This window comes from Anarrhichthys ocellatus, unplaced genomic scaffold (genome assembly GCF_004355925.1).
Source record: "Anarrhichthys ocellatus isolate YVR2014 unplaced genomic scaffold, GSC_Weel_1.0 scaffold1, whole genome shotgun sequence".
NCBI lineage: Eukaryota > Metazoa > Chordata > Actinopteri > Perciformes > Anarhichadidae > Anarrhichthys > Anarrhichthys ocellatus.
In genome coordinates, this window is record NW_022280031.1 from 4,177,382 (window position 1) to 4,188,212 (window position 10,831).

Below are 10,831 nucleotides of genomic sequence, written 5' to 3' on the forward strand. Positions count from 1 at the left end.
AAGTCTTTTATATGTAAGTCTTCCTCTTCCTCCACAGGTATTATGGTGTTGTGACCTTGGTGTCAATATTTCAGGTATGGTGGTTCTATATTTTTGATATTAGGCCGCTGTGATTTTGAGAGTAAAATGTAAATATTTTGAGAAAAGTCCTAATATTTTGTGGAAAAAAAAAAAAAATAATAATTTAAGGTCATCCACATCTTTCAAATGACATGTCAAAGCACATATCTGTTGAAGAGTATTAACATTGTTAAATAATATTATCATATTTTTCGACTTTAATCTTAAAATATTACTACTTTTTACATCTAAAACTTTTTTCTTTTGATATCAATTTTTTTTCCTAACAGCAGGCTAATTCTGTGTGCTAACAATTGGAGGGTTTGTTAAGTTTGGTGATGGTGGTGTGCCTTTTTACCTCCCTCCAGTACTCTAATGTGTATTGCACCACCCCCAAAGTCCAGAGCCTCATAGATGATAAGTCCATTCAGGAGGAGTGCCTCAACTACGTCACTAAGCAAGGTAAATAAGGGTCATGGTTATTGATGGTTGTTGAACACTAGTGGTTTTCTTTCTTTTGTGACATTCATTGTTTGATTGTTGGTCAGGTCAGAAGCGTGCCAGTCTGAGGGACGTGTTCCAGCTGTACTGTGGTCTGAGTCCAGGAACCACAGTCCGAGACCTTTGTTCTCGCTACTCGCTGCAGCTTCAAAGGGTTGACGAGAGGTCGGCATCAATCACCTTACCAGTTCCTGCAAATACTAATAAAAAGTTAGGTCGGAGGGACTTTTGTTTACATGTATGTCGTGTTGTTTTTTTAGGAGGCTGATCCAATTTGGACTGATGAAGACTCTTATTCGACGGCTGCAGAAATATCCAGTGAAGGTGATCCGTGACGAGCGGAGCCGGCTGCCTCGACTCTTTACCGGCTGTCACAGTTTCGATGAGATCTGCTGTAAAACAGGCAGGTTTCTCTCTGTGTGTTGAGTATGGAGAATATCTAATGGTGGCAAACAAGTCTGCTTACAGTGTCGTCATTTTACAGGCATCAGTTACCAGGAGCTGGACGAACGTTTGGAAAATGATCCCAACATCGTGGTGTGCTGGAAGTGACGTGGATTTTTAAACGGACTGAAAGATAAAGAGATGCCTCAACCAACGATGCCTTCAAAGATGGGAAGACTTTTCTTGAAATACTGGTGAAAGTGAAGTAGTATTTTGTCATTTTTCTTATATTAGTGTGCGTTTTTGTTTTTGTTTTTACAAATCTCATCAAGAATTTGCATTCTGTTGGAGGTGAGGACGGTTATATTTATTGATATTGTACAAAATAAAATGTGTGATTAATAAAAGGGAGTATCCATCAATGTGACAGTTTGTCTTAAATCACAGTGCATTCAAAGAATTTTACATTTGATGTCATTGTGTAACCATTAAAAAATGAGCCTCAGATTGATACAGAAGTAGCTACAGAAGATGTCATGTTATCAGACTGTGAAATAAAATATCTTTCTAACTTAAAAACTACAATAACGAACATTGTCAACATCTGTTTTCATTTTGTTTTTACTTCTATAATTGAGAAAAAATTGTACTTAGCTTGTTTATTTTAATGTCTTCAATTCAGAGGAAGTTTTACTTTGTACACCACTACATTTATTTGACAGCTATAATTGCCAGTTGCTTTACAAATCAGGCTTTTTCATAAAAAATACATGATTAGCTAGATAAGCTGTTAAATGCTACTCACACATGCATCAGTAAGTACTTTTCCATTTGAATCTTGATCATGAGTGTAGAGGACTTTTTTAATTCCACACAAAGGCAGCAAAAAACATCAGGGAGAAAATAAAGCAGATGAAAAAGAAAAGTGTATAAAATCCAAGGAAATAAAAGACACTAAACTAAAACTCAAATAAAATCAGGAAAAAGGTTAAAGATGATTACTGACTCAGCCACGGTGCCCGGAACTTTATGTTCATTTTGCTAGTAATACTTTGTTGTTATGGCATATTTTTACACTGTGGCACTGCAACTCTGGCTCTTGAAACTGTACCTCCTCCTGTAGACCGTTTCATACTTTAAGAAGCACCGCCCCCCTCTGGCGGCATCGAGGAACTGCGCTCTGGCCTGGGTGCGCTTGGTATGCAGTCACCATGCCAACCACAGGAAACAGAGGGTAACTGTTACTCCGAACCAACTGGACTGAAGAGATAACGTTAGCTAGTAAGAGTATTGTTTTGTTTTACTTGACAGTGACGACATGGACACGTCTGTGATTCTACCTGTCGAAGCAGAGGGGTTTGTTCAAAGTCTGGAAACTTTCTCTCTCAAGGAAGTAGGCTCTGAGAGGTGAGCGTAACCAGCTAACACACACTCGTGCTAACGTTAGCTTACCTGTAACGTATGTCTGTGACTAGCTACCTAAACCCAGTGACGTAGGATGTACTGTGCAGCAGGTGCACACAAAACCAAAAGATGGCGAGGAAATGAACGTTACATTGAACAGTAGGGAGGTTAAAATGTCTCGAGACACCCTAAAAAACACACCCACAGAAGTATTCAAATCACAGTATTAGTAAATAGCAAAGTCTAATTGAAAACTACTTGAAATCACTGCGGTAGTATAGTCTAAATGAGTGTTCATGAGAGTTCATCACACACATCCATGTAAAGTCAGAACAAACAATACAGTACAAATCAAACAACTGACATTAGATAGTATATTTTAATTAATTTTTTTTCACAGACAACAGAACTAAATATGAATAAATTACATGGTGACTTTTTTTGTTTGTAAAACTCAAAATAAAGTCTCCAGGACCCACTTCTAGCTGTGACTATGAGTACTGTTGACTGGTAGAATAAAGAAGTGTCTGTTAAATTCTTTAAAATGAACTCCCTTTAAACACTGCCTCTGTACGTCATGTGGTGTATGTATATAATTTGGAGTGTGGCCAGAATGTTACTCTAGGCTAAGCAACTTTATTTGTAAAGAACCTTTCAGCAAGGCAATTCAAAGTGCTCTACGTAAGATATGAAAGACATGAATGAGTAAGATATAACCACGACATGAATTAATAGTTGGTGCATCGAAACTTAATGTTAGTTTTTATTCTAGTCATCAGACCTGTCACAGGCGACCTGAGAAGTCTGAGAAAAGCACAACTACTTTCTTGTGATTTTCCTCTTTGTGTGTTGACAGGTGGTTCAGACAGCATGCGCACATTGAGAAACTCAACATGCAGGCGATACTGAATGCTTCTGCCGTGCACGATGAGTTTGTTATGGAGCTCCTGGTGTCGTATGGAAAGGTGACTGCTATACGTCCCTGCTTGTGATGTTAAAATGTCAGAGGAATTTAGTGAAGCCCTGCTAAGAAAAAAGTATCTTGAAACACGTTTGTGGTTGTTTCTAAAGGTAGAATTACATAAGATATCTCAATAAACACATTCATCTGCTGTATCTTTTTTTCTAGATACCTGTTCTGGTCCATGAAATGATCCTTGTCCAAGTTTGGAAGCACAAAGTGTTCCCCATTTTATGTCAGCTGGAGGACTTTAATCCCAAGGACACGTTTCATCTTTACATGGTGGTGAGTGTAACATGAGGTGTAACGTGTAAAATGATGGTCAGCTTGCAGCACTCATAACTGATTTTGTGTGTACTTTAATGTTTCCATCTTAGATCCACCATGAAGCCACGATCATAAACCTACTTGAAACGATAATGTACCACAAGGTCAGTATGTACACAAACACACCCCCCTAAATTATATTGATTTGCGTCATATTTTTAAATATGTTAAAGTGTTACAACCCGACTCAAAGGCTGTAACATAGGGGAGACAAGACGAGTGGAAAAAGCACTAAATATACATTTATTTAAGAACAAATCATCAAACTAAACTAAAATCAATCAATACAAATAAGCAGCCATGGAAGTCACAGCCAAAGAAGAGGGGAGCCTTTATAGTTGCGACCAAACCAGGCTCAGGGGTCGCTCATCAGTGGCCGATTAACATCCTGAAAGACAAACTGACAGGAAACAGGACACAGACCCCTAGTGGAAGGGAGGGGTCGTCACAAAGCATGAAAGTAATCATGCGGCGGGGCAGACCAGTCCCTCTCCCTCTCTCTCTCTCTCTCTCTCTCTCTCTCTCTCTCTCTCTCTCTCTCTATAAATATTGTTATGAATGAAGCTTTATGTGACATGTTGAAAAAGGTTTGTGTGTTGTGCAGGATTCATGTGAGGCGGCTGGTGACTCTGTCCTTGACTTGGTGGATTACTGCCACCGCAAACTCACCCTGCTGGTCAGCAAAGCGACCAGGGAAGCCGCAACAGCTCATGACCAACGCAACCCGAAAGGGAAAGCTGTTGCATCCTCGGCAGACTTGATGAACGAGTTACAGATGCAGAGTGCTGCAGGGGAGTTTGAAATCTCCCAGAAGGCTGTCTCTGTGCTGCGTTTCATCACTGATCACACCGAGAGGTACGGCAGTGTCTGGACCAAGAACCTTTACAAGTTTACAGTAGAGAATCTGAGAAATTGTCCAATACTTTTAGGCATTTATACTTCAAGCTTAACCATTGCATTATACTTACTAATGCTGTAACTAACTTATTTTAATCATTTCATCATTCCACAAGTTTATCAATCATTTTGTTTATAAAACAAGATGCAGTTGAAAAAATATGTGTGTTGTGATTTCTCAGAAAAGTTAACATCTTCAAATTCCTTCTTTTGTCCAACCAACAGTCCAAACCCCGAAGATTTAATATTTACAATAATATAAAACGGGAAAAGCAGCAAATTCTCACATTTGAGGATCTGGGATGACTCGAAGATGGACAATTTATCAGTCATATATATTTATATAATAATAATTTATTAATTTACCGTTCATTTCACCTGACAGAAGGACACTTTTTTTCCTTACAGCATTAGTGTCATCAATCGCATGCTGTGCACCCACAACATGCCGTGTGTGCTGGTTCAGTTGATTGACTGCTGTCCTTGGAGTCGCTGTAAAGACGGTATGTCACACTTCTTGCATATCAAATGTGTCCTCGTGACCCTTCATTCAATGGTGTACTCTCTGTCTCCTACTGAAGGCGAGGTAGAAAAGTACATAAATGGCAGATGGCAGAAGATTCCTGTTGAGGACCATTTAAAGATGACCAAACTAGACGGTCAGGTCTGGATTTCCCTTTACAATCTGCTGCTGAAGGAAGACTGCCAAAGGAAATATGACTTCAACAACTTCAACAAGAACCAGCTTCTAAAGGTATACTGTGAATAAGCTGTTGACTGACTCTTTGACAGACATTTTCATCATTCCTTTATGTTCTTTGAGTCATTTTTAGTTAATCAAGGTTTTTAAATGGTATCAATCAACTCCTCCTCCAAAATCTAAGTGGCTACTGTATATCAGCTGTAAACTGAAGCGTAGGAAGTGTGTGAGTGCCAGATCATTGTCCTCCAACATCACATCTGATCTCCTTGCTTGTTAAAACACAGATTCAGTTTCCAATGGTTGTTTTGACTCAGATGTTTCCTCCTATTATACGCTTTCTCATCCTCTTCCTGTTGCATTGCTTATATAACCAGAGAGCCTTGTGCATCCTCTCTTCAGGGCATTTCTTTTTCTTGTTGTGGGAAGTTCTGATAAGTTGACTTGTTTTTGTTGCTGAGGGTTATTTGTGGGCTTATCGTTCATGTGGCACAGCTTCGAGGTTTCATGACAGAGGTGTTGATCGATCAGCTGCCGAACCTGGCGGAGTTGCAGCGTTACCTGGCTCATCTCACCGTTACAGACCCCGCCCCTCCGAAAAAAGAACTCATTTTGGAGCAGGTACACACTCACACATCCACACATACCTCTGCACCTACAGTGACTGTGTCCTCTGTGCATTTGCCCTCAAGCTTTGCTTTATGTATAGATCCCAGAAATATGGAACCACATTGTGAGAGAGAATTCTGGGAAGTGGAAGGCAATAGCAAAGTATCAAGTCAAAGAAACTTTCAGCCCATCTGAAAGTGAACTGAAGCTGCTGGCAGAGAGGTCATTTGAGTTTTTATGCTGAAAACACAAGTCTGAGATACAACTAAATCAACTCCATCAGCATCTCTGTGATTATTACTGCGATTGTTTCACCAGGTTGTACCAGGTGTACAATTTTGATGTGATGGAGAGTTTACTCCCTGAGAAGCCAAAGTGTGGATCCTGTGGGAAAGAGGCAGCAAAGAGATGCTCTCGGTGTCAGGGAGAATGGTACTGTCACAGGTAAGACACACACACACACATATATATATATATGTGTATATATATATATATAGAAGTAAGTCAGTCAGTAATGCAGAAGATCTGCCGGACTGTCGTAGTGAAGAGGCAGCTGAGTCTGAGGGCAAAGCTTGTGATTTAGCCGCTGATGTATTTTCCAAACCTCACCTGTGATCACAAGCTTTGGGTAATGACTGAAAGAATGAGATTTTGGATATGAGCGGCCAAATTTAGTTTCCTGTCCCGACATCCGCATAGAGCTCAGAGTAAAACTGCTGCTCCCTCTGGCTGAAAGGAGCCAGTGGAGGTAGTTTGGGGATCTGACGAGGATGCCTCATGGGGCAGACCCAGAACATGCTTGAGGGATATCATATCGGAGATGGCTTGAATCACCCAGAGCTAGAGGACCTGCTAGGTAGAAGGACACATGGATTACCTTATTGCCATAAAATGGATGGATGGCTGGATATAAGTCTGTGTTTCTACATCAGATATAAAATTACATCTGATCCATGACTATAACAAATACTTTCCTGTGATACTGAATATCTTAATAACTTTTGTTGTTGATATCATACACTTAATGTGTGTTCTGTGTCTGCTGATGTGAAGTCTCGTTCACCTTATTTATTTATTTTTTCACAGAGAATGTCAGGTGAAGCACTGGTCTAAACACAAGAGAGCCTGTCAGCTCACAACTGAGGTCACAGGGAAGATCCAGAGAGACCTGCACGTCAACAGCTGACAAAGAGAGCCTGAAGCACATGCAAGGACCGGTGGTGGATGGGAAAAGATGGGAGAAACAGATCTGCAGGTGCACAATGCAAACTTGGATTTTAAATCTTTCTGTTAGTGAGGTAAAGTTTATGCCCAGTTACAGAATTTAGTTGTTTCCTTTTTGTTTTGAACACTGTTGTTTGTTTATGATAAGCTTATGTCATATCGTTTTAACAAATCATTTGTCTATCTGAAGAAAGTTCTTCCCTCTCTGTCAAGACTTATACTGTTATTTTGATTTACAAATTAAATGCTTTTAACAACTCTCTCTACCTTGTCTTCTTGCCCATTGTTGTTAAGAACGTGACCACAACAGATAGAGTCACCTATTTATAGTGTCACCGAGTTAAAGTGAATTTGTGGCTCCTCTTCTTGGTTATTATTCTTTTACGTGCAGACTTCACCCTGAATGTTGGATTGCTGACTTTCTGTCCTTAAAAACAAATCAAGATTGGCTGCAGGTTTAAGCCTTATTCATATTTATAGTTTGATGTATAAATACAGTATATAATACGCTATATATATTTTAGATTTCCACTGCTGTAAATGAAACCGAAGATCCATCACAGCTGGAGACAGTGGTTGCAGGGACGGGGGACTTTGCACGCCCACTCAGCTGAGCTCCGGACTCAGAAGCACCCCCTATGTGAAAACATGCCGGATGTCGGTGCAGCTCATGATCATCTTACTCTCCGTTTTTCATGATAAGCTGCTTCCTCCTACAGCACGCTCTGACGGATAGACGAAAGATGCCCCGTGTCTTGAAAAGTGCTCAGATTCAGCGTTCACACTGATGATACAGAGACGAGTTGGCGCTCCGTCGCCGCTGGAACCGGCCGGTGATGAACGGTTTATTTCCAGAGATGTAGCCGCGGCTGCACACCTCCGTTACTTGGAAACCGTCAGAGAATTGCTGCGGAAAGTTTTTCTCTTCGGATGGAAGAAGTTTTGAGACAAAGCGGTTTCCACGGGGCAGTTTTTCTCCACTGTGTCGGTGAGTTAGACTGAAGATTCACTTTGGAGTTGTTGAGTTCATTTACCAAGCAGCTGTTTGTTTGGGACTGAACATTTGACTTTTCATAATGCACTCATAATTGCATTGTTTTACTTACAGGAATTACGAGGCTACTCGTGTTTTGTAAAACGGAGAGAAGGCCACATCTGAAACATTAACATAAAGTAGTATGTTTTACATTAGGCTGTTATGGATACTTCAATACTCTGCTTTACTCATGATGGTTTAGCAGACCGTCAAATATGAATTACCCTATTTCTATAGAGGAGGCCTATGTTATGGATGAGAAACCAGCGTGTCATTTTCAAAATATGTTACTACTAAACCACCATATACAAATAGTATGTATGAAATCTGCTATTTGAAAACGGCCTAAGCTAAACAAACATGACATAAAAGGCTACTTATGTAACTAAATACATTTACTCTAGCAATATAACGTGACTTACTTAAGTACAGTTTAGTATTTCCATCATATGCTACTATATTTAGCCTATACTATATTACATTAGAGTGAAATATTGTACTTTTTACTCTACTGCAGTTACTTGACAGCTGTATTGAATATGATTGGTTTATAAAATATACAGTATTGATACAAATTAATCTGCCTAACAGTATATATTTGTTGAAATCTCCACCTTAACAGGCTTTAACGTTAAAATGCTGTTTACACCCTAAAGCATCAGCAATAATAATCCAATAATATGTTAAGGAGGAGTTGTACTGCATGAGTACCTTTACTTTTGATGCCTTAAGTAAATTTAACCGTTATACCTCTGTACTTTTACTGAAGTAAAAATATGAAAGCAGCATTTGTAGTTTTTAAATTGTGGTATTGCTACATTTGCCCAAGTACAGGATCTGAATACTTCTGCCAGCACTGTATATATATATATATATATATATATAGTATGTCCTTCCAGTATTAGCCAGTACTTGTGCTGATAGCCAAAAAGATATGGCCAACTCCTCAGCATATACTATATATATATATACTGTGTGTATATATATATGTATACATATATATACATATATATACATATGTCTAATCAGGCACTCGTTGATATTTCGTTCTCTCCTAAGAAAAAGGAATATTCACAAGAATAATCCTATAGTTTTTAAAGTAATAACGCAGTCTTAAATTTAGATTTCTTTAGATCCTAAATTGAGATAGAACCTTATCATTTCAAGATCACATTGTTTTAAGTGTTAAACTCTTGCCAAGTCGTCTTTGGCAGTACCCGTGCATTATTGTATGTTCTTCTGTCTGTCAGTGATGGTGGAGGCAGCCGGGCTCTGAGTGACACGATGTCTTGGGGGGAGTTCATCGAGCTCCGTGACCTGAGGGCGGACAGAGAGCAGATAGAGCTGACACACGGCACACATTCGCCCTGCTCACCTCCACGCCTCGAGAGAGCCAACGCCCTGAGGATCAGCCCGGGGAAGGTGCCAGACCTGCTGAGCCGGGCGGGCATCATCAGAGTCCTGAGCAGCACCCAGGACCCCCAGGTCCCTGAGGAGAAGGGGGAGGGACACAACTTCCAGCCCTGCAGCCATTCTCAGCCCACATGGTGTGACCTGTGTGGAGACTTCATCTGGGGCCTTTACAAGCAGAGCCTGCGGTGTGTCAGTGAGTATAGGCTGTTTGTGCGCCCGGGTGTGTGCATGTGTGATCGCCTCTGTGCATATACAGGAGCAGAAATGATAGCAAGACTGAGAGCAGGAGGAAAATGGGTCAAACGGGGAAAGATGTGACCACCAATGTATAGTTGCAGGCCAAAATAACCCTTCAACACGTAGACATCTTAATCTTTGTCTGCTTGGTTGGCCATGCCATACATTTTCTCCATGTTGTTAATTTGAAGTAGCAGAATCTAACGTGCATGCAGTTGTTCAAGTGGTTTTGGTGGCGAGATCATTATTACAGACCTGTATGCTCTTCTTGCTCAAGACTCATCTTAGAGTTGCAATAGTCTCGAACTTCCTTTTCATCAAATGAAACCCACTGAAGTGTAGCTGTGGTTTATGTAAAACATTTAATGTGCAGGGGGAAAAAAGCTTCTTTACAGTTATCTAAATATTAAAACGCAGTTCAATCAAATTCATTCATACAGAGTCTTTGCTAGAATTTGATATAAATTTATAAGACATCCAATATTTTGTCTTGATCTCAGTATTGTATAATTTAGCTCCGTTTATTTCACAGCTTCACTCAACAGATGCAGGTTTGCTAATTGTGTCAAGACAGGTGTTTGCTATTTATTCATACTCTGTAGACTCAGTGGCCATTTAATCATGTACACCTGCACAATCTAATGCAGTCCAATACAACTGTTCCACCATGAAGTCTACTTTTGTCACAAACCAGGCCGAACGGCCATGACAAAAAAGGGAGACGCATTCAATGAAGCAGTTTATTAAGTATTTATTAAGTTTAAAGTAATATAAAAGACAAACATAAACTAACAGTGACATGTGAAGTTAGTCATTTCAGCAGTGTAAGTACCGGTAAGTGAGTGAGTGGATGGGTGCGTGTAAAGTGTATATGCAGTGTTGTATGGTGTCGCCACAAACCATAACTGCAACCAAAATGGGTGTCTCAGGAAGGAGCGAGAGACCAACTGAGAATCCAAAGGGTTTTTATACTGGGTGCTCTGGCACACAGGGCCAGTGTTGCTAATTGCCTCAGGTGCTTCCACTCTGCCTGACGACCCTCTGCCACACCCACCTCCACACCTGCAAGGAAGGCAGC

General features: G+C 40.2%; 3 protein-coding genes across 4 annotated transcripts in view; all 3 read left to right on the forward strand.

The window, feature by feature from the left end:
• The window catches only part of nprl2 (NPR2 like, GATOR1 complex subunit), a 4,433-nt gene extending 2,576 nt beyond the window's left edge, over positions 1-1,857 (forward strand). Inside the window, exons 7-11 of the mRNA XM_031846484.1 lie at positions 38-74; positions 429-522; positions 609-726; positions 822-964; positions 1,046-1,857. Coding sequence (XP_031702344.1) covers positions 38-74; positions 429-522; positions 609-726; positions 822-964; positions 1,046-1,113 — 460 coding nt within the window. The 3' untranslated portion in view covers positions 1,114-1,857. The remainder of the gene's footprint in view (positions 1-37; positions 75-428; positions 523-608; positions 727-821; positions 965-1,045) is intronic.
• Positions 1,858-1,870: 13 nt separating this feature from the next.
• On the forward strand, positions 1,871-7,672 carry zmynd10 (zinc finger, MYND-type containing 10). 2 transcript variants are annotated; one of them, XR_004212747.1, is made up of 12 exons: positions 1,871-2,352; positions 3,206-3,314; positions 3,479-3,595; positions 3,688-3,741; positions 4,242-4,492; positions 4,943-5,037; positions 5,116-5,288; positions 5,730-5,855; positions 5,944-6,065; positions 6,162-6,287; positions 6,930-7,098; positions 7,592-7,672. XR_004212747.1 is itself a non-coding variant. In XM_031846472.1 (11 exons), exons 1-11 carry the CDS (start codon positions 2,264-2,266, stop codon positions 7,027-7,029), a joined length of 1,362 nt encoding a protein of 453 aa, XP_031702332.1. In that variant the 5' UTR covers positions 1,871-2,263; the 3' UTR covers positions 7,030-7,329. The 2 variants fall into 2 exon arrangements, 1 of the variants encoding a protein (XP_031702332.1); XM_031846472.1 differs by lacking the exon at positions 7,592-7,672 and having other exon boundaries at positions 6,930-7,329.
• Positions 7,673-7,797: 125 nt separating this feature from the next.
• The window catches only part of LOC116382996 (ras association domain-containing protein 1), a 9,963-nt gene continuing 6,929 nt past the window's right edge, over positions 7,798-10,831 (forward strand). The window contains exons 1-2 of the mRNA XM_031846495.1: positions 7,798-8,055; positions 9,354-9,709. Coding sequence (XP_031702355.1) covers positions 9,388-9,709 — 322 coding nt within the window. The 5' untranslated portion in view covers positions 7,798-8,055; positions 9,354-9,387. The remainder of the gene's footprint in view (positions 8,056-9,353; positions 9,710-10,831) is intronic.